General features: G+C 36.7%; 1 protein-coding gene across 13 annotated transcripts in view; it reads right to left on the reverse strand.

Moving 5' to 3' along the window:
- Positions 1 to 23,663, reverse strand: part of PUM2 (pumilio RNA binding family member 2) — a 105,115-nt gene that overhangs the window by 62,869 nt on the left and 18,583 nt on the right. For 10 of the 13 annotated variants that reach the window (XM_023230067.2, XM_023230068.2, XM_023230071.1 and 7 more), the window contains exons 2-7: positions 16,965 to 17,033; positions 8,450 to 8,558; positions 4,908 to 5,095; positions 4,170 to 4,339; positions 970 to 1,240; positions 630 to 723 (exon numbers count right to left, since the gene is read on the reverse strand). In XM_023230067.2, coding sequence (XP_023085835.1) covers positions 630 to 723; positions 970 to 1,240; positions 4,170 to 4,339; positions 4,908 to 5,095; positions 8,450 to 8,558; positions 16,965 to 17,015 — 883 coding nt within the window. In that variant the 5' untranslated portion in view covers positions 17,016 to 17,033. Of the gene's footprint in view, positions 1 to 629; positions 724 to 969; positions 1,241 to 4,169; positions 4,340 to 4,907; positions 5,096 to 8,449; positions 8,559 to 15,915; positions 16,041 to 16,964; positions 17,034 to 23,663 lie in introns of all 13 variants that reach the window. The other 3 variants (XM_023230069.2, XM_023230063.1, XM_023230070.3) reach the window with 2 other exon arrangements.

The raw sequence follows: 23,663 nt of genomic DNA on the forward strand, positions 1-23,663 counted from the left end.
TAGACTGATGTTAAATAGTATTCATTCAAACTTACCCAAAATCAGACCGGCTTTTATAAAAATGGTTACACAAATCTACACGTGATAAACAATACCGTATTACTGTTTTTGATACTGTACTATAATTATTTAAGTGTAGCCATTAGGGGAAATTGGGTAAAGGGTATAGGGAAATTATTCCCATATTACTACTGTGGGAGGTAGGGGGGAGACCCTGTACAGACAACATAATGTACCAAGCTTGAATTCTAGCAGATTAAAAGTCAAAGAACAAATAACTTCGTGGAAAAAAATATTTTACGAAAAAATTTAAATGAACATGCTGACATGATAAAGGACACAAATAACTAAATTTGAATTTCCAGGTGTCTGACTTTCCCAACTTCACATTGGAGAAAAACTTACGTGATGACAACTTTTATAAAATTACAGATTTTTATGTAATTTAACCAGTGATGCAAATAATAATCAGAAACAATTCCCTAGTTAATGAATACCTTTGTCATACAACCTATTACTTGTGGATCTCAGACGTTTCAAAAAGTAACAAAACCTCACCAATCAGTAAATGAGAAGTGAAACATCCTAGACATTTTAACAAGACTTTGGTCAAAATGACGAAGACTCACCTATATGTGGCTGCTGAGCTGCTGCTAATGCATATTGCTGCTGTTGAGCTGCAGTTAACTGTTGAACTGTTAGTGCATTAGTCCTCTGAAAGAGCTATTAGGAAAAATATTTAACACAAAGATTAGTGTCAAAATCTTTCATTTCTAATTAGAAATCTGAATAAAACATTTTAAACTTTTTTTGGGGGGAGGGGAGCACTTTCTCAAATACAAGGACACTTTAATCAATAAAACATTTAGTACTCAAACACTCCTACCATTCTTTCAATGCCAAATAGCACTTCAGGCTAAACCAGTATATAATTAAGAGGACCTTCTTAAAGAAAGAGCATGCTTTTACCTGCTGCTGGGAATTGTAGTCAAAAAGGCCTACAGTAGCTCCTGAAGAGTCCATTGGTACCTGATTACCAGGATAGTCAAACTGTAAGGATTCCAGACCAACTTGTTCCATGGCATCCAGATTCTGAGTTTCAGGATTTGAAAATTCTTCAACAAGTGGTTTATTAGCTGCAGGATTAGGAAGAGGCCCCAGTCCTTCTGAGGGATTAGTATTGGGGCCCAAGCGCTCAACTACTTCAGTTGGAGAGGCTTGACGACTTCCAGGAGTACGACTACATAAAGAAAACAGAAAATCTTTATAAATAAAAGTAACAAGCCAAATGGTGAAATGGGAAAATAGAAAAATCATGAAGAACAAATGGTCATAAAATACAGTGAATAAGGCATTCTGGGTCACTATGCCATCTTCTTGCATTTTTTTCTATTTAACTTTCCCCTTAAGAGCCGGCATGATTTGAGGATTTAAAAAATATTATTAATGATTACTCCCTTCAATCTGAATAACATAAAGATATAATGCAATTTTACAGATTAGAAACACTGGCCAGTATCACAACTTAGGCTTATACTACCTGAAATCTCTGTCTCAAGTCATAGTCACAAAGAACAGTGTATAAACAGCAGATTATTAAGTGGCAAATATGAAAAAGCTCAAAACCAAAACCCACTTACCATACTGCTGTCCTGCCCCGCCAACACATAATTTTGCCATAACATCCTGCTTAATAATACTTTAAAAAATTTGGCCATTAAGAGATCATTATGGTCTTCATTATTTAAGGGGCCAAAATGTGGGATGCAACAGGAAAAGGGTACCATACATGGTAAGTCAAAAGGCTGACTCCTGACTTTGTCTTTTAAATATGATTTTGAGCAAGTCATGTCATCTTTCAAGCAGCAGTTTTCTTACTTAAGAGATGACCTTTTGATTCCAACTAATAAGAACAAAAGAAACTATTTGTGAAAGCCCTCTATGAAAGCCCTCCAAAGACAATGTTTATTATACCAAACAGTTCAGTTGAAACCATCAGAAAGAAACGGAAATGTATGACATTTATCAAAAATTAAGTATACACAGCAAGAAAAGGATCTTTCTACATAAAAAATAGAAAAAGGGACCTTACTTCTATATGGCCTCCTTAATTTTCACAAGGAATTCATTAACACTGGACTAAATTTTAAGTACTGGCTTCTCTTTTTACTAACCACCTTCATGGTCTAAACTTACATTTCTAGCTCATGACCAATCCTCATTTATAGCTTATCTTATACATAAATATTTTATATAGGATCCTTTCCTTTGTAAGAAAGAGTTTATTGTTCAGAGTAACTATGCATTTACAGGATATTCAAGCATGAGTACATTAAGTAAATGGCACTGTTCCACCTGGCTTTTAATGCCAGTTGCTACATCTATCTAACTCTTCCCAACTTCAGGTAGTCTGGATTGGAATAAATTTGCTAACATATTGTTTACAAAGCAATTTCTTGATTACAAGAATTGTTTCTATAGGTATGTAAGCAAACTTAACATTTCATTTAAACATCAACCATTTTGTCCTTGCAAAATCAGAAGATTTCAAACTCCTTTCCCTTTAAACCACACCTAGTTTTGTACGTGAACATTCCAAAGGCTCATTTTTCATTTGGAACATATGGAAAGAAAAAACTAAAAGGATTTTCTTTAAAATCAGCCATTTTTTCTTAAAAAAAGAAAGTGTTCAATAGTTATTTTATTGATTTCTGTTCTACTCCAATAATGTATATATTGATGACGTATCAGTTAATGTAGAAATTAATGATGTGCTGGCATAGTGACCATATGACCACAGCTGTTGATTGTGTTAATACATTTTAACACTGTCAAGTAATAACTAATACTGTATCTAAAATAATTAGTAATTTAAAACACATATCTAAAACTTAATGGAATAAAACCAGAATGCTAATAAATGTAAAATCCACATTAATATTTCAGGGGAGAAGTATAACCTCTCACACAAAGTAACTTATATATAGCAAAAATAGAGGACATTATGAAAAAAAGTAATGCTATCAGTGGTGCTATTTTCTTGCTATAGTTAATGGTGTATTAACACTTCAATTATAAATGTATACTCTGAAGGGTTTATCATCAACTGAATTTTAAATGCATTTCCTTAACTAAAACTTAGATTAGGTAATAGTGAAGAACAAATTCAGAATAAAGTTCTAAATCTGAATAGCATTAAATGTATTTCTTGTCAAAAGAGGTTTACTGGTTTTGGATGCTTTTTTGCACTCAGAACAGATAGAAATGGCACTGTTTTTAAGAAGCATTGTTACTTTGCTTTTGATAATTAAAGGCAATAAATGTAAAAGAATACCACCCACCATATACCTAATACTCTTTTTTATGTAAGATTCCACGGTCATAGGACCTCAAAGAAACAGCTCATTTTCAGACACAGGATCCAAAGCACCTCATTATTGAAATATTACAGAAAATCAATACAAACAAACAACTCCCTAATATGTAGATAAATGTACACTATCTAATCTAAGACCAAAGGCTAAAGTACTTATTTAACTGCCATAAAAAGACAATAAAAAGCTACATAAAAAGACAACAAAAAGCTGTAATATAAAAAATTATGAGCTTAAAGCTAACTTTTAAAAGTCTCTAATATGTTCCCCACTTGCGATTTGCAGGAATAATCTTAAGTATTAGCACAAACTCATATATTGTAAGAAAGATTACTATTCCTAAGCTAATTTTGTCTCCTCTTTTCTAAGATTAAAAGTTAAATGGGAGGCAGGGCATAAATACTCAGAAGGAAGAAAACTCCACTGAAAGGTGCTCAAAAGCACTCCCAAGAGGGGAAAAAAAAAAATCAGAGTAAACCTACACTTCACTAAAATTTAACAGAAAGGAAAAAGTTGAAATTTAGACTATTATATTAACAGAAAAGTAAGTGCAGCTTCTAACATTACTCCTTCAACAGAATGCACTGTTTCAGAGGCTGGTTTGAAGATTATTTTTTTTAAATGGCTCATAATCACAAATTTTCTTTATAGTGAAAAAATAAAATTTGTCCAGATTAACACAAAGTTCAAAGGAAATAAACCTAAATGATGAAAATGTCTAAATTAGTCACATCAACTAATAGTAGTAATCCCTAAAAAGATACGCTTTTCTTCTGGAGAAAGTTAAAATCTTACTTAAAATCTTTGCAATCGGCATCCATTCCATTTGGCAAACCTCTGCCATTTATTTTAGAATCATCATCATCTCCTTGTTTAAGATCTCTGTTTTGGTCCTCCTCAAATGGAGAAGCCTTGCCTTTTTGATCTCCTTTCTCAGGTCCATCTGTTTCAGCATCTCTAGTGCCCTGAGGAAAAAGAATCTGTTTGATTCTGAATATTTAATAGAACACAAAAATAAAAGGCACCATAAGGTGACCTAACACTACACTACAGTGCATGTAAACAATAAAAGCATTGAATCTTATTTAATTTCGTAGTCAATTAATTTATCAAAGGCCCAAAAATTGAGTACAAACTAGTGATTTATAACAGAAGAGCTAAGGCAACCTTAACTATAGCGGTGCTGGAAAAGCAGTTAACACCACAAACTAGATTAAAATAATGCATAGAAGATTTTGTTTAGTTACTTTCACATCAAGCACTACCAGGAATAAGCAATTTTAATTTTGCAGATTATGTTTTAAAATTAGTATGATTTGACTTCTGTAAACATGGTTCAAATCATACATATTTCCAATGGTTCTATCATTTCACCTTCTTCAAGTGGCTAAGCAGAAGAACAGCAATAATAGTTACAAAATTTCCCTTAACTATAGGAAGGGCACAGAAAAATAAATTGAATTAAAAATAAAAGTAATGTAACCAAGTAACTCTCAAGCAAATATTAAATATTTCTTTATTCAAAATACTTACAAAATTTCCCTTCCTAAATCGAGAATCCAATTTATCAGCAGGAGAAGAACTTAATACATATTCTACCATGCTCACACCAAGGCCTCCACTTTCTGATCGCGGAGACAGTATTGCATTTACTTCACTGTTTCCATGAAAACCCTGTCCAGATCTTCTCTGTACCATAATAGGCTGGGACATTGAATGGTCTGTTTGGAAGAAAAAGTACAATTATATACATGTACTTTTAACTTAAACAAAATGTAGTTACACAAATTAATATACTGAAGAAAACTCAGCACATTGTTTTATTTTGAATGTTATTACTATAATCTTTATATAAAGTTCTTCATAGGACACAAACAAATGGAAGAACATTCCATGCCCACGGATAGGAAGAATCAGTATTGTGAAAATGGCCACACTACCCAAGGTAATTTATAGATTCAATGCTATCCCCATCAAGCTACCACTGACTTTCTTCATAGAATTAGATAAAACTACTTCAAATTTCGTATGAAACCATAAAAGAGCCCACATAGCCAAGACAATCCTAAGCAAAAAGAACAAAGCTGGAGGCATCATGCTACCTGACTTCAAACTATACTACAAGGCTACAGTAACCAAAACAGCATGGTACTGGTACCAAAACAGATATATAGACCAATGGAACAGAACAGAGGCCTCAAAAATAACACATCTATAGCCATCTGATCTTTGACAAATCTGACAAAAACAAGAAATGGGGAAAGGATTCCCTATTTAATAAATGGTGCTGGGAAAACTGGCTAGCCATATGTAGAAAGCTGAAACTGGATCCCTTCCTTACAACTTACACAAAAATTAACTCAAGATGGATTAAAGACTTACATGTAGGACCTAAAACCATAAAAACCCCAGAAGAAAACCTAGGCAATACTATTCAGGACGTAGGCATGGGCAAAGACTTCATGACTAAAACACCAAAAGCAATGGCAACAAAAGCCAAAATTGGCAAATGGGATCTAATTAAACTAAAGAGCTTCTGCACGGCAAAATAAATTATCATCTGAGTGAATAGGCAACCAACAGAATGGGGGAAAATTTTTGCAATCTACCCATCCAACAAAGGGCTAATATCCAGAATCTACAAAGAACTTAAATAAATTTGAAAGAAAAAAACAACCCCATCAACAAGTGGGTGAAGGATATGATCAGATACTTCTCAAAAGAAGACATTTATGCAGCCAACAGATATATGAAAAAATGCTCATCATCACTGGTCATCAGAGAAACACAAATCAAAACAATGAGATACCATCTCACGCAAGTTAGAATGGCGAGCACTAAAAAGTCAGTAAACAACAGATGGTGGAGAGGATGAGGAGAAATAGGAACGCTTTTACACTGCTGGTGGCAGTGTAAATGAGTTCAACCATTGTGGAAGACAGTGTGGATTCCTCAAAGATCCAGAACCAGAAATATCATTTGACTCAGCAATCTCATTATACTGGGTATATACCCAAAGGATTACAAATCATGCTACTATAAAAACACATACACACATATGTTTATTGCAGCAACCTAAATGTCTATGAATAATAGGCTGGATAAAGAAAATGTGGCACACAGACACCATGGAATACTATGCAGCCATAAAAAAGGATGAGTTGATGTCCTCACGCCTGAGGCAGGAGGATCACTTGAAGGCAGAAGTTCCGAGACCAGCCTGGGCAACATAGTGAGACCCCATCTCTAAAAAAAAAAAAAAAAAAAAAAGTTTTAAAAACTAGCTAGACCTGGCCAGGCATGGCGGCTCATGCCCTAATCCCAGCACTTTGGGAGGCTGAGGTGGGCAGATCACCTAAGGTAAGATTTCAAGACCAGCCTGGCCAACATGGTGAAACCCCGTCTCAACTAAAAATATGAAAATTAGCAGGGTATGGTGGCAGGCACCTATTATCCCAGCTACTCAGGAGGCTGAGGCAGGAGAATCACTTGAACCTGGGAGGCAGAGTTTGCAGTAAGCCAAGATTGGGCCACTGCACTCTAGCCTGGGCGACAGAACGAGACTTCGTCTCAGGGAAAAAAAATAAAGAAAAATTAGCCAGACGTGATGGTGTGAGCCTGTAGTCCTAGCTACTCGGGAGGAGGACGTGGAAGGATCTTTTTGGCCCAAAAGTTCGAGATGGCAGCGAGCTAAGATCGTGCCACTGCACACCAGCCTAGGCAACAGAGCAACACCCTCTTAAAAAGAAAAAAAAGCATTTAACTATGATCTTTAATTTGCCAACACTGTCACTCCTGTATGTTATACTCCTTATACACCAGCTAATTTTCCCTTAACAGTTTCTTAGACCTAAGCCTCTCCCCATTACTTATGAAGTCGAAATCAAAACATTTAAAGATCTGCTCCCTTTCTGGGAGCTCTATCTTACCAAGACAGTCTACTTCCTTCCTGGGTGTGGCAAATATCTAATAAAGCTAGGCTGAGCTGCAATTAAATAAATCTGTCACGATCATCTAGCACAAATTAAGACTAAAAATTTCTATGGTTAATCTATCCTCCATTTTAAATGAAAATTCAGAATTTTATTATTTTTAAACTTTTATTCTAGATTCAGGGGGGTACATGTGCAAGCTTGTTATAGGTAAATTCATGTCACAGGAGTTTGATGTACAGATTATTTCATTACTCAGGTACTAAAAATAGTACCTGACAGGTATTTTTTCTGATCCTCTCCCTCCATCCTCTACCCTCAAGGAGGCCTCCATGTCTGTTGTTCCCCTCTTTGTGTCCCTGTGTTCTTGTTATTTAGCTCCCACCTAATAAGTGAGAGCAAGCGGTATTTGATTTTCTGTTCCTTTGTTAGTCTGCTAAAGGTAATGGTCTCCAGCCCCATCCATGTTGCTGCAAAGGACATTATCTCACATCTTTTTTTCATGGCTGCGTAGTGTTCCATGGTGCCTATGTACCAGATTTTCTTTATCCAGCCTACTGTTGATGGCTATTTAGATTTTTCCATGGTTTTGCTATTATGGAATAGTGCTGCTACGAACATACACGTGTGTGTCTTATGGTAGCACAATTTATATTCCTTGGGGTATATACCCAAAAATGGGATTGCTGAATTGAATAATTTTGTTTTTACTTCTCTGAGGAATTGACACAATGCTTTCTACAATGGCTGAACTAATTTACATTCCCACTACTAGTGCATAAGTGGTCCTTTTTCACCACAACCTCATGAGCATCTTGTTTTTTAATAGCCACAGAATTTTACGATTAAAAAAAAAATCCTTAATAAAATCTTATTGTGACAAATACTTCTAAAATTACATTTCTTAGCTGCCATTAAGAAAACGTGCATAGGGCTGGGTGTGGTGGCTCATGCCTATAATCTCAGCACTTTGGGAGGCCAAGGCAGGAGAATTTCATGAGCCCAGTTATTTGAGACCAGCCTGGGAAACACAGCGAAACTCTACAAAAATGCAAAAATTTGGAAACTCTGTCTAAAAAAAAAAAGGTGCATATGACTTATAAAATGCTAAATATATTCATAATTCATATACCAGTAACTTACGAGAAGTTCCCCATGCAGTCTCTCTCCATTCATCATCCCCAAGAAATATGCCTTTTTGTCCATCTTTTGTTGAATCATCAGGTTCCCAAAACTTTTTGGTAGGCAAAAGCTATTTGGAGGAAAAATTACAGTTATTCTAATTACAAAGAATTAACATATAAGAAGTCTCAAACATATCAATGCTATGAATACATTAGTTTTCAATGCTAACGAAAATTCAGAGTGACCTATTTTCTAAGTTGTTTTGTTAATAGTAAATTAACTCCCCACTTATTTTTGTGTGCTGGTGCTAATAATTCTAGACCTGAAACAAAAATCAAAATCTACTTCTGACTTTTCTTCACTTTCCATACATTTTTATTACAATGTAAATTTATTCAAAAGGCTTATTAAATTTCTTACTCAATAACAGATTTAATAAGCACATCCATAAGAATGATTAAACTTTTTCCTTCACTTCCACATCTTCTCCCTAGACCACCTCCTATCATATCTTCCAGAATAGAAAATACTTTTTCATTCTTAACTCAGTTATTCAATGGAAGTGAATTTCACACCTCTTACTAGCTGCTGAGTACTATCTGTCAATCCCATAAAAAAAAGCTATGGATGGTAGAAAACATGCATAGAAAAGAAACAATCTCAAGGCCCTGTGCTCTATCCAATACAGTGACATGCATAGCACATAAACATTGTGTTGATACAATCATTCACTGATTATTCAAAATGAACATTTTGGGCAATTCTTATTGTGTAATATCCATTCATATCTCCCTACTGTCCCTGACGCTTAGGAGGTGGCCAACTTGGATACGTTTGTTTGAAAAGAACACACTGGTTTTCTGAGAAGTGCACTTAGCATTTTAAAGCAGCATTCATAAGACACCATCACTCTCATCCCTTAATTAGGTGCCCAGTCTTTTCAATGCTAACAATAAAACCTGTGTATACTTCTATTAAACTTATCACACTCAATTACCTGTATGTTTACCTCTTAAGGGCATGGTCTGCTCATCTTTAGAGAGCTCACAAACATATTAACTGTAATAAATAGAACTCAGTAATACCTGAAATGGGTCTGAGATAAGATGTGTGTGTTTGTGTGTGTGACGTAGTAAACCATCAATAAAGGCAAAACTTGAGAAAATGCACAGTATGTAGAACAGGGTGTAACATGAAACATGTGGCAAGGTCAAAAGTTGATGCTAGCAAAGCTAACAGATGCCGGCAGATCAGATTATGAGGACCCTTAAAGACACGCTAAGGAAGTTAGATGTTCTACTGAAGCAACAGGGAACAGAGAAGAGTTAGCAAGGGTAACACTAGGTATTACAAAAAACTCAAGTTGTAAGTTTTAAGAATAACAAATAGAACAAGATCCATTTTGGCAATTTATAATAAGAGGGCCAAGAGAGCAAGACCTAAAAGAGGGTACTGGGCCAGACACAGTGGCTCACACCTGTAATCCCAGCACTTTGGGAGGCCTAGGCAGGTGGATCACAAGGTCAGGAGTTCAAGACCAGCCTGGCCGAGATGGTGACACCCTGTCTCTACTAAAAACACAAAAATTAGCCGGGAGTGTTGGCCGGCACCTGTAATCCCGGCTACTCGCGAGGCTGAGGCAGAGAAGTGCTTGAACCCGGGAGATGCAGGCTGCGCCACTGCACTCCAGCCTGGGTGACAGAGTAAGATTCTGTCTCAAAAAACAAAAAACAAACAAACAAAAAAGAGGGTACTGGCAGAGAAAGCTGAGAAAATAAAATGGATCTGACAGACACCTTGGAGTCAAAAGGATCTGAATACAAATGGTGGGGAATGTAAGTAAAAAGAATAACCTGTTTAATAACTTAAACAGGTAAAAAGGTAAATGGTAGTGCTATTGATCAAAATAGGAAAACAACAACAAACCAGGAGAAGCAGCTTTAAAGGGAAGAGAAAATATCCAATGTGGGCATGTTCCTGAATTAAAGATCTTTTGCTCAACTAAATTAAACTTAATGTTTTAATTTAAAAATGTTATTTAAAATGTTTAATGTAAATGTTTTAATTTAAAAAAAAAAAAGAACTCCATTTTTTAAAAACAGTTTTAAAATGCTAGGATGGCCCTGGGTTGTAAATGATTTGTATTTATGAAGAACAGACATTTTAAACAAAAATCTGCTCTAATAAATATCCCAGTAAGTAAACTGGGATTTACTGGGATTCCTTCTATTTTAAAAATCTCACCATAAGATTCACGTATTCAACAAAATATAAATCTAATAATATGAATACTAAAGCACGATACTTGATGTATTTAAATAACCGAACATTCATAGTTAAAACCCAAGTTAATCCCTTAAAAATATTGTATAAATAAGCCATTCCAAGCAGATGAAAATAATTCCTGAAAGAATAAAGCAATGCTTTTATCCCATACTTCATGAAGAAAAATGTCTCAGTATCAAAATAAGAATAACAAATAAGTAATCTAAAATAAAGTTGTAACAACTAATAAAGCACTTATCACAGACACAGAAGTGGCTAAAACAGACTAATCTTATGAGGTAGTAAAAGTAACAGCACCCCTTTGAGACGATTCTAAAGTCTTTTGGAATTAAAGTTCTGGGAGTGTCCTCACAGATCACTGTTTTAAAATGCAAATTGCAGTGCGCACTTGTAGTCCCAGCTACTCAGGAGGCTGAGGCAAGAGAATTGACTGAACCTGGGAGGCTGAGGTTGCAGTGAGCTGAGATTGTGCCACTGCACTCCAGCCTGGCGACAGAGCAAGACTCCGTCTCAAAAAAAAAAAAAGCAAATTGCATACCTGGGGGGGTAAGGGAGTCTGTAAACCACTTACCAAGTGTATTACTATGGCCAAGCACTATACTATGATATGAGCACGTTCATTTTCAAACATTTAGTAAGTTTTTACACACAGGAAAATTTAATAGTTGAAATTAACACTCTACCAAAGGCCTTCACTGATATTCTAAAAACTATTTGCTCTAACAGTTAAGATACTGATTCAAATATTTTTAGGGGATCTACTAGCCGGTGACTAAGAACAGGTTAAAGTGAACTACATGTAGGGGAAGGCAACAATTCAGAATAGAACAGTTAAAGAGGGGAAAAAAAAAGGTTAAACAACGCATTGATTAGAAAAGCAATAAACATAGGAGATTTGCCCCTGGAGAGTCTTTTACTGTAGTAGAAATAGCAACCATACAAACATTACAGAAAACAAAATTAAGAAATGGTTAAGATCTATAAAATATGTTATCCAATACCACTTCATATTAGTTCCCTACTTCACAAACTCTAAAGGAAGGTCAGGCAACTCAGTGTTTCTTATCAATCTGCTCTTCTATCCTAACTCCAATGTTTGAGTGAATACACAGTGTCTTTTCCTTCAAAAGTATGTATGGCTTGCTTTCTCCATTTCCAAAGAAATCAATCAGCACCCAATACTGCATCAAAAACAAAAACAAAAACAAAAAACCAAACTCCTACTTGGGCATTTACATGAGTACACCTATACTTCAGACTTTTTAAATTGTTATGGAAAACCCTTAAACCAACCAAATAAACATAATCCCAACACTTAAAAGGATTTAAAATGTAAATTATGTTTTAAATTATTTATATAACTTATCATCCCAAATGGGATATTTTTGCGAAAAGAGATGCTATTAATAATTATGCCATGAGAAGATACAGATCTGAGCTGTCCTGGGCAAATCAGAATGTAAAGTCACTCTACTTATAATGGAAGCTCAAAAGAGGTAAGAACGGATCCTCAAAACTAAGTTGTAGCAGGGAGCAGAGACTCATGCCTGTAATCCCAGCACTGTAGGAGATGTGAAGATAATTTGAGCCCAGGAGCTAGAGACCGGCCTGGCCAACACTGTGAGACCCTGTCTCTTTTTAAAAATAAAATAATTATAAATAAATAAATATAAAATAAATTAGCCAGGTGTGGTGGCATGCACCTCTAGTCCCAGCTACTTAGAAGGCTGAGATAGGAGGATAGAATGAGCCGGGGAGTTTAATACTGCAGTGAGCTATAATTAGCTGAGGCAAGCAGACTGCTTGAGCTCAGGAGTTCGAGACCAGCCTGGGCAACATGGCAAAACTCTGTCTCTACAAAAAATATAAAAATTAGCCAGGCGTGGTGGCGTGCACCTGTAGTCCCAGATACCCGGGAGGCGGATATGGGAGGATCACTTGACCCCAGGGGTCAGAGGTTGCAGTAAGTTGAGTCGATGCCACTACACTCCAGCTTGGGCCACAGCGCAAGATCCTATCTCCAAAATAAAAAACAAACCAAACAAACAACAACAAATGAAACATAGAGAACATAGAGAACAAAACACAAAGTAACTCCATAGAACACAAAAATGGTGCTTTTCCAAACTTTAATCTTTTCTGTTAATAAAAGATATTAACACTTTTATTTTCTCAACTCATACCACTTCCCCAAATCCTTGGTATCAACAGCAAACATTACTAAACATCGTCACTTTCAACAGGAAATAGTACTGTAAACACTCAAGACTTCCCTGAGTTCAAACTGCTCTTCAAGTACTATTATGTGGCCTTGGACTAGTTTTAATTAACCTTTTCTGAGCTTCAGTTTCCTCATCTGTAAACTGCTTAGAATGACATCTAGGGCCAGGTGCAGTGGCTCACGCCTGTAATCCTAGCACTTTGGGAGGCCAAGGCGGGCAGATCACGAGGTCAGGAGATTGAGACCATCCTGGCTAACACGATGAAACCCTGTCTCTATTAAAAATACACAAAATTAGCCAGGCGTAGAGGCACGTGCTTGTAGTCCCAGCTACTCGGGAGGCTGAGGCAGAAGAATCACTTGAACCTGGGAGGTGGAGGTTGCAGTGAGCCGAGATCACACCACTGCACTCCAGCCTAGGCAACAGAGCGAGACTCCATCTCCAAAAAACAAGAATGACATGTAGTACACAGCAGACACGTAAATATTAGGTTGTCTTCACTACCAACAGTATGAATTCTTTAATGTTATCAAACATGACTTAACTTAGTGACCCACAACATTCAACTGATTATTTCAAATATTATATTATTCACTATAACGATTTTGTCTATAGCTGTTTGACTTCTTTTCTCTTGAGTCAGTTTGACTATCCTAGGGGGATGATGAAAGCCCACTACTTAGAAAGAACAGTTTACTACTATAGTCACATTTTGCATAAGGAAAACTGACCAAGGTTACACACACAGCTGGCAAATGTGAACAGTGGGATTTGAACCCTATCTATCTACTTAATTCTAAGGCCCTTCTCTTCATACTTAACTACCATAAAAGATAGTTCTTTTCAATCATATTTTATTTCATCATGATTTCTAAAAATTTCCAGAATTATTCTACAGATACAGACTAGCAAAAACGAAAAAGAAAAGAGAATCCAGTATTACGTCACCACTGGGAATAAAAAATAAATAAAAATGCTTAAAATATTATCATGATATTCTTCCTATTACAGTGGGTAAATTTTAAGATAGAATTGTTTAGAGATTATGTAGACAAACTATGATCAGCTATTTAAACACTATTTGAAATGGCTGGTTTCCATTCCAGTTATCCCTAAGAGCTTAGATTAAAGCAAGAGCATTTGAGAGATGTATGTAATTCATACAAAAGGTTATTTTTATTACTATTTTTAAAGTCAGTCAGTCTTACTCAAGGTCATAACACCAGTGAGAGATCTGAGAGAAAACACAAGTCTCCTTACTCGTCTACCTAGTAAGTCTTCAACTTCACCACACTACATAGAATCTTATTACACAGGCTTTCTTTAATGCTTTCTTTATATATTACTGTGTTGGAAAGATAGGAGAAAGCACTGTTTATCATACTAAGCTATAAAGATATTCTCAAAATAAAAGACATTAATTCAGTGATTTAAAGTTAGATTCTGGATTTTTTGAAGAATATCAGACAGGGCCCTCTTTCCTGTTATTTAAAAAATAAGCAGAAACCCAGCTATATGTGCCCCCAACAACCTAGAGAAGCTAATAGTTATGAGCCTATGCAGTGTGTCTGACTTAACACTACACTAATAAAGCAGGGTTCAATCCCCTATAGATTAGTTTTGCTCTTTTTAAGGCACATGACATAATGCAAATCAGTAGATCTTTCAACAGAAACATAGTATCAGTGTAAAAACAGAGAAGGTAAGTTTACGAATAGGTAAATACAAATCTGCTCTTATTTCTGGATGCCTTCTGATGATGGCTCAGTAAAGACATCATGATCTACCAAACAGTAAATTTGAAATTAGTCCTATATGTAGATGTAACACTTTGTACATTAGAGATTTACAAAACTTAAGACATAGTAAGCAAAAACTATTTTTAAAGAAAGTCAAGACGAGGGTAATCTACTTTAAAAAGAGTTTTGCATTAAAAAGAAAAAAGTATTTTTACAAAACTCAAGAGCCAGAAACTCAAGGCTGCTTTTAATTTATTCCAATGAATGAATTCTGGGATACAACAAAAACAAAAAAACCTCACCTGTCAGGAAAGGAGGAGAAGACTGTGAGAGAGACACAGGCAAAGAAGGAAATCCCAGAAGGTTCCTTGCTGCCTGTGAGATGAGGAAAGATAGAAAGGCTTGTGGGAGAGAGAACCCAGAGACAGAAATCTCAGTAGGTTTTTCTTAGCTATCTCTGAGGTGACAGTATTAGTGCTTAAACTGCTAAGAAATAAAACTAATGAGAACATCTTATTTTAAAATATATTTTTACTGGATGAAGGTTACACAGATAAACTGATATGCTGCTATCCACCAGGTAGCAGGAAGTGACCCTGGTCACTTTTACTCTGCATATCTGACATGTCCAATAAGAAAGTCTGGATTTAAGCTTTTTTCTCTTAATATACCATTCAACCAAGCTACTCTTTTCTAAAAACCTCAGATATCCTTCCTCCATCCCACAAATAACTAAACTCTTTCAACCACTGTTTCTGATTATGACTTTTTTTTATCTGCAAAGCTAACTTTAGAATTACTAAATATTTAGAGAGAGTGAAAAAACACCAGTTTGAAAACATATACAATATACATCTAAGAAGTGATACAGGGAGTCTAAAATTAATGTAGGGGTATGACTCTCTTGTTCTTAATGAATTATCAGCAAGTTCAAGTTTGTCACAGACAAGAAGGTTGAAGCACTGTTCAACCCTGCTTTCAACATATGTTATTCTGCTTTTTAAAGACCAAAGAAAACTAGTGGCCAGGAAAGAATAAAAGCTCTTTTCATCTGCCTCTTATTTGCCAATAGCATAAATAATGCCTAACCAGACATTGCACTGCAGTGAAGCTACAGATTTTGTTTAACAAAAAAAAATTCAATTTCTTCAATTTTTATTAGGGCTGAGAATTTACCTTATGCACTGGTCTAACAAGTTTATTTTGGCAATACTTAAGCTTAAGCACCTTAACTCACCCTTAAATCAGTCCTTTGAAAATGACATACTCTTTGGAAAACGCTGTTCTGAAGAAGGGGAGGGTTAGCTAGCTGCAGGGTGCCCTCTTGTGGCCCAAAGGAGAGACTTGGACTCTTTTCTGCATCTGAAGAGCACAGCATTGGATGGAGTGAGTCTCATGAAGGTCTCTATTCTACCAAGGTAAAATAATCTCCAGGAGCAAGCAGTTAATTACACATCTTAGGTCTGTTCACTGTTATCTTCTATTATCAAAGTCTACGTTAGTAGTACAGAACATGACAAAATATAGATGTCACCACAAGAGTTTCCATAATCAAAGTAGTTCTCTAAGTATTCATTAGCCATACGAAAAACTAAGTATTTGATGCCTTAAAATATGTAATGATGAGGTTAACTTTGGTGCCCCAAAGAAAACCACAGATTAACAAGAACGATAAAATCTATTAAGAAATGCTAAGTGTCTACTATGCTAGGTATACAAAGCTAATAATTTACAGGGGAGACAACTGTAAAACAAACTGTAACCAGCAATATAATAAAAGTCTGTATAAAGAACTAGAAGTCAGATGAAGTGCTTAATTCTATGGCAGATAGCAACTAGACAATAGATACACCACAGCGGGGTCTTGTAGAAGATTAGAAGTTTGTTAAGTAAACAGTTTTGGGTGAACAAGAGATTTTTGGAAGGGAGAATAGTAAAACAAGTATGACTAAAGCAAACACAGTATACATATATAAAACAGCAGAACAAGGCTAGAATTTTTTTTCGAGCAAAGCTAATTACAGTTCATTACCGAAATACAAGAAATTATCTCACCAAGTCAATCAAATCACCTAGACACAAATAATCACACTAAAAATTACTGCTAAAGGCTTTTTTAAGCTAAAAATCACAACAGAATTGTACAATCTGAAATTTAATCCCCTCCACATAGTTTGGAAGATATGACCACTATTTCCAGGAAGGTTGATGGTTAAAAAAACAAATTAAGTTCCAATGGCTCAAAATAAAGTGAGGTGTAAGTTCTTAGTATTTGTAAACATTTACCTCTCCCATTCCCCGAGATTCTAATGCAAGAGCTTGAAAATCATGATTCATTTCATCCACAGATCAAACCTGTTGAATAACAAAAACAAAAATTAGTGCAAAGAAATGTTTAAACAGACTTCTTCAACTATTTTATTATATTGCTGTTATGACTAATATTAGCATGACCTGAGAAAGGGAAGCACTGATTTCTATATGGAGATAGGTTTTCCCACAGTTCATGATAGCAACCTACCTTAAAACCTGTGGAAAAACATGAGGTCAAGGGTTCTTGAATTATTCTGTGTGCCAACAACTATGTGAAGGCAATAAAAAACAATTAAAGCCCAGAAACTGGAGAATAGTCTACACTTTAAAGAAAGGAGTAGCACAGAGTAAGGTTTTTTGTTTGGTTGTTGTTGTTTTTTTTTTAAATGGCATTTCTGCCTGAGGGAAGGCCTGGATGTGGAAGAAGGGTCCTTAAGAACCCAGCCTTAATGGCCTGAAGAAACCAAAGGACAGAGTCTGGAGCAACCCGAGCTGCTGGAAAGTAAGAAAGGGAATCCCAGAGAGGACATGCCATGTCCCGTGTATAAATTACACCAGGATTTTTAGATGACACCTGAACTGCACATATGTGGGACAGACTCCAAGGAGCTCACTTAAGGCTAAAAGAATTGAGCAGAAATTTCTACTGCTGACCACCACAAAAGTCACAGAAATTTGGAGGTTGAGTTCCAACAAAACCCAGCGTTCGGTTAGGTGTGGTGGCTCATGACTATAATCCCAGCACTTTGGAAGACCGAGGTGGGCGGATAACTGGAGGTCAGGAGTTTGAGACCAGCCTGGCCAATATGGTGAAACCCCATATCTACCAAAAACACAAAAAAATTAGCTGGGTGCAGTGGCACACGCCTGTAGTCTCAGCTACTCGGGAGGCAGAAGAATTGCTTCAACCTGGAAGGCAGAGGTTACAGTGAGCCAAAATCGTGCCATTGCACTCCAGCCTGGCTGTCGTAGCGAGACTCCATCTCAAAAAAAAAAAAAAAAAAACCAACACACACACACACCCTCCACATTCTCCAAAGAAACAACAGAATCTAGAGCATCTTCAATACATTAAAATACATTAATCATGAAGTCTGGAAGACAATCTGCAATTACTAGACAGGTGAGAAAAAAGGAAAATGCGACCTAAAGGAAAAAGTCAATTAATAAAGAACCACTCCAAGATGACCCAGGTTAGAACTAGCAGATAGGAATCCTAAAGCAACTACCATAGCTGTGTTCAAAGATATAAAGATAAATATGCTACGAAAGAATGAACAAATGCAAACTTTCAGCAGAGAAAAAAAACTACAAAAATAACCAATTCTAAAACTGAAAAAAATATTTAAAAATTACACTGGATGCACTTAGCAGATTGTAAAACAACAAAAGAAAGGGTCAATGAACTTGAAAATATATCAACAAAATTTCTAATATGAAGAATGGGAAAAGAGTGGGAAAAAAATGAACAGAGCTTCAGTGACCTATAGAATGTCAAAGCCAAATAAAACAGAGATGACTCTCTAAATTGAAAATGTTGTATTTAGGAAGCAAGAATCTAATTTAGGTGCACTGGTTCATGTCTGTAACCCCAGCACTTTGGGAGGCCAAGGTGGGTGGATTTCTTGAGCCCAGGAATTAAGAGATCAGCCTGGGCAACATGGCGAGACTCCATTTTTACAAGAAATTTAAAAATTAGCTTCGCACACGTTGGTGCATGCCTGTGGGCCAGTTACTTGGGAGGCTGAGGTGGGAATATCGCTTGAGCCCGGGAGGTCAAGGCTACAGCAGTAAGCCATAATTGTGCCACTGTACTCTAGCCTGGGTGACAGAGCAAGACCGTGTGTCCAAAAAAAAAAAAAAAAAAAAAAAAAGATAAAGACCTTATGTTCTCCATATGGTCTTATTTGGTCATAGGATGACCAACATGGTAAAAACAATGTCTCTACAAAAAATACAAAAATCAGCCTGTTATGGCAGGGCATGCCTATGGCCACAGCTATCGGGAGGCTGAGGTGAGAGGATCGCTTGAGTCCAGGAAGTCAAGGCTACAATGAGCCGTGAGTGTGCCACTGCACTCCAGCATGGGTAACAGAATGAAAGTCCCCCCAACTCAAAAAATAAAAAAAAAGGAAAATAATGTAATTTGGAGCATATGTATACACACTGGATGGTCCCAGGTATGTTTGAAGAACAAAGAGAAGACTGTAAGTTATTAGAGAAATGTTACAGACTGTTTTGACAGATTGGTACTAGAGCAGCTTTTGAGAACTGGCAAGCTCTGACTACAAGAAGCTGGTCTCAGAGTAGTGGCAAGTTGCTTCCGGTGCTACTAGGTAAAACAGGTCTCAGGGTTACAGTGGGCCATTTCTACAGCTGGGCTTGTTGAAAATTTAATTTTTGGATCAGATGTTAAGTGCTCAAGTGCCTTTTTCCTCTGGACCCTAGATTCTGATTTAGTTGGGTGTTACAAGAACGACCTAATGTATAATTTTCACATGAACAATACCAAAAAGTACAACTTACATGTAACTGGAGTTCCATGAATGAACAGGGTGGTAAAAATATTGAAGAAACAATGGCCAGAATCCCCCCAAATTTGGTGAGAGTCAAATTTACAGATTCAAGAAACCCCGTGAACACCAGAGGAAAGATAAGAAAGAACAAAAAATTCCACACCTACACTCATTATAAAAACCCTGAAAATCAAAGATAAAAAGTCCTGAAGATTGCCAGAAAAAAAACAACACATTACATAAAGAGGAATAATGATGTATGAATGACTGCTAACTTGGAAACAGAAATAACGGGGCCCAGAACATAAAGGAGAAGATTTTTAAGTGCTGAAAGGAGTGCCAATCCTGACTTTTACACCTGCTGAAAATACCATCTTAGAACAAAGGCTGAAACTGTAATACTGTAAAATGTATTTTTGGCGTTTGTCCATTTCCTGGTAAAAAGCTCCTAAAACCCCTGGAATCGCTGGAGTGATGAGTGTCTTCTGCATGCTAATGAAGTGACTGACTGGGGGCTGGTTGCCAGGGGAACCATCCTTTTGATAAGAGAGTTTGAACTTTCACTTCCCCCTCCAGCTTCCAGAGAGGGACTGAAAACTTAGTTGATCACCAAGGATTTTAATGCCTACGTAATGAGGTGATGCGTCTGCAAAATTCCAAAATGTTTGAATTCTGGGAGCTTACAGATAGCTGAACTCTTGGAGGTTCCTGGAGAGTGGCCTGCCCCATTCTCCCAAACCTCATCCTAATGGATCTCTTCCATCTGGCTATTCTCAACGGTATTGGGTAAATTTAAGTAAAGTGTTTCCCTGAGTTTTGTGAACTGCTCTAGCAAATTAATTGAACAAAGAAGGTTAGAGGGACACCTGATTTACAGCTGGTCAGTCAGAAATCTAGGTAACAACCTACGACTTGTGACTGGAATCTGAAGTGGGGGGGACAGTCTTGTAGGCCCAAGCTCTCAATCTGTGGGAGCTGATGCTCTCCCCAGGGAGATAGGGTCAGAAATGAGTTATAGGACATCCAGCTGGTGTCCACTGGAGAATTTGCTGCAGGACACATTGCTTGACATAGCATATCAAGTAATACATGTGGGATCATAGAAGTGTTCTGTATTGTAAGGGTACAGTAGGATAAACTGTGTTTTTATCCTACAGCCTTAAATTTGGTGTCAGAAGTGGGATTTGCTAATACAGCCCTGACTCACAGAAACGTGGTTTGTTCAGACAACTTGAGGAGAAAAAAAGAAAAGAAACATGCTGTTTGGGAATAGAAACAACGAAAGAGTAGGGGATGAGAAACTTTTGATTCCTAGATGGCCACGTGGTCCCTCATGGTATGGAACAGGAGTTGGGCTGCGCTCAGTTACTAAGGGTAAAAGTTACCAATGGAATTTAAAGATGGACCTAACTCTCACAAAGTAAATGTCTAAGAAAACACAAACTAATTTTAAGGAGAAATATTCAATCCCTTGGTTACTGTTATCCGTAATAGATAAAATAAAGTGCTAGATCGGACCTTAATACAAGACCAACCTCAGATTTCAGTGACTGAGCTTCCGCCAGTAGCCTTAAAGCTGCCCCACAAAGAGAAAAATTATGCAGAGACCTCTAATCTAACAGCCATGGTTACCAAGAAGTTAGTCAATGTGGGGAAAGGGCAAACCCAAGAAAACTGTTAAAACCAGTATCTAAAGCAGAAAAAAAAAAAAAAGAAAAAGAAAAAAACAGTATCAGTAGTAGACACAAATTTTTCTCAAGAGTCAAAGTAAGCACTAGAGCTTTACCTTTTTTGCTTACTTTCAGGTTTTTATCAGTGGTCCAAATAGATGAGGTCATATAAGTTAAAGAACCTCTGGATAATTTTGAGAGGTCTCTTAGCTCTTTGGATCCATTCTTACTGTTGGGATAAATCATGCCCCTAGTGTAGGAGTCAACATTTTTGGCTGTGCAGGCCATATGATCTGTGCTGCAACTACTCAAATATGCCTCTGCAGCACGAAAACACCTATAGACAATACCAAAATGAATGAACACAGATATGTCCCAATAAAACTTGATAAACTGTAAATTCTGAGTTTCATGTGTTTTTCATGTATCACAAATTTTTCTTCTAAAATCTTTTCCAACAATCAAAAAATGTAAAAACCATTCCCATAGAGCGGGCCATGCAAAAACAGGTGATGGCTCAGACTTGGCCTGCAGGCCACAGTTTGCAGACCTCTGCTCTCGTTCATTTTCTCTCTTGACTGCTCCCCAAAACTCAAATATACAAAATCCACTTCCAAATATGAGTATACTGAAAGTTAAGCATCAGGGCTTTGCTTTCAACTTTTTCACTTACACTACTAGAGTGTTTTTTTTTTTTTTTTTTTTTTTTTTTTTTTGCCCCCAACGACTGGGGGTTACGGATCATATCTAAATGGAGGTGATTTTATTATCTTTCAATAATCAGGGTAGTCACAGTAAAAAGACTTAAAAAAAACCCCACCCCCACCAGCATGACTTAAGCTCGGCTTTTCTGTTTAGGGTGTTACTGTTTATTTCAATTATGAGAAAGAGAATGAAGGAGAAATTGGGCAAGACAGTGGAAGATAAATAACTTTTCCAACTTTCACGCAATAATCACCATATAGACTATAATAAAGTTGAAGGGATGGGGAGACAGTTGCCCATATGCCACTAAGTGGGACTCCTAAATTTCTAAAGTACATCAATCTGCTGTCTCTTAAACAGCTACAAATGCTGGTGTCATCTGATGGCAATAAAAATGTTAGAATTTGGACATAAATTTAGTGACTTTATCCAAATGATTAAATCTTAGGGAGGAAAGATCTTTTCCAACAAGCAATAGAACCTACTAGCAACTGGTTATATACTATTTCACTGTTTATTTGAAAAAAATGTATTCAGGAGTTATGGTACCATGTACCGCTTGGGGTATAAATTCTATCTTCAATTTTTTTTTGGTCTGCATTATTAAGGCTCAAATCTCCAATATTATTTTCTTTAATAAATAATTAGAACTTACCAAGACAAAAAACATACGACAGAAACTTTTCTTTGGCCAAGACCCAGTGTAATCTTATATTTGAATTAAAAAGTCATTTTTGAGGTTATGCCTGTTTCTTAGCAAAAGAAAAGAAATGACAGTGTCTTATTTTGCTCATTCTAAACTTTAACAATATTAGCTAATTTTTTTATAGGCAGATTATTACTAATGACGTGAGGAAAAATAGGTGAAGTACTCAAATAACAACTTGATTTAGCTCAGTGATAGTTTTCCTATTTACTAGTACATAATCCAAAAAGTCAACAACTGAGCACAGTGCCTCATGCCTGTAATCCTAACACATTATGAGGCTATAGTGGGAGGATCGCTTGAGGCCAAGAATTCAAGACCATTCTTGGCAACACAGGGAGGCCTATCTCTACAAAAAAATTAAAAAATTAGCTGGGCACCATGGTGCACACCTGTGGTCTCAGTTACCCGAGAGGCTGAGATGAAAGGATTGCTTGAGCCCGGGAGGTTGAAGCTGCAGTGAGCCATGGTAAGAGTAAGACCCTGTCTCAAACAACAACAACAACAACAAAACAAAAGCCAAAAAATTGACAAATAGCTTGTGTAAAGAACCAAAAAAATGCATTAATATAGGACATTTACATCATTAAAAGTTATCTCTTTTGGCTGGGCAGGATGGTTCATGCCTGTAATCTCAGCACTTTGGGAGGTCAATATAGAAAGATCGCTTGAGCCCAGGAGTTCAAGACCACTCCTTGCAACACAGTGAGACCCTGAGATATGGTTTGGATCTGTGTCCCCACCCAAATCTCATGTCAAAATGTAAACCCCAGTGTTGGGGGTGAGGCCTACTGGAAGGTGACTAGATCATGGTGGCAGAATTCTCATGAATGGATTATTGCCATCCCCTCGGTGCTATTCTTGTGATAGTTTTTCTAAGATCCAGTTGTTTAAAAAGTATGTATCCTCCTGTTCCAGTCACATAAGAGGTGCCTGCTTTCGCTTCACCTTCTGTCATGATTCTAAGTTTCCTGAGGTCTCCCCAGAAGTAGAAGCCACTATGCTTTATGTACAGCCTGTAGAACCATGAGACAATTAAACCTCTTTTCTTTACAAATTACCCAGTCTCCCCAAA

Source organism: Piliocolobus tephrosceles, chromosome 15 (genome assembly GCF_002776525.5).
Source record: "Piliocolobus tephrosceles isolate RC106 chromosome 15, ASM277652v3, whole genome shotgun sequence".
Taxonomy (NCBI): Eukaryota; Metazoa; Chordata; class Mammalia; order Primates; family Cercopithecidae; genus Piliocolobus; species Piliocolobus tephrosceles.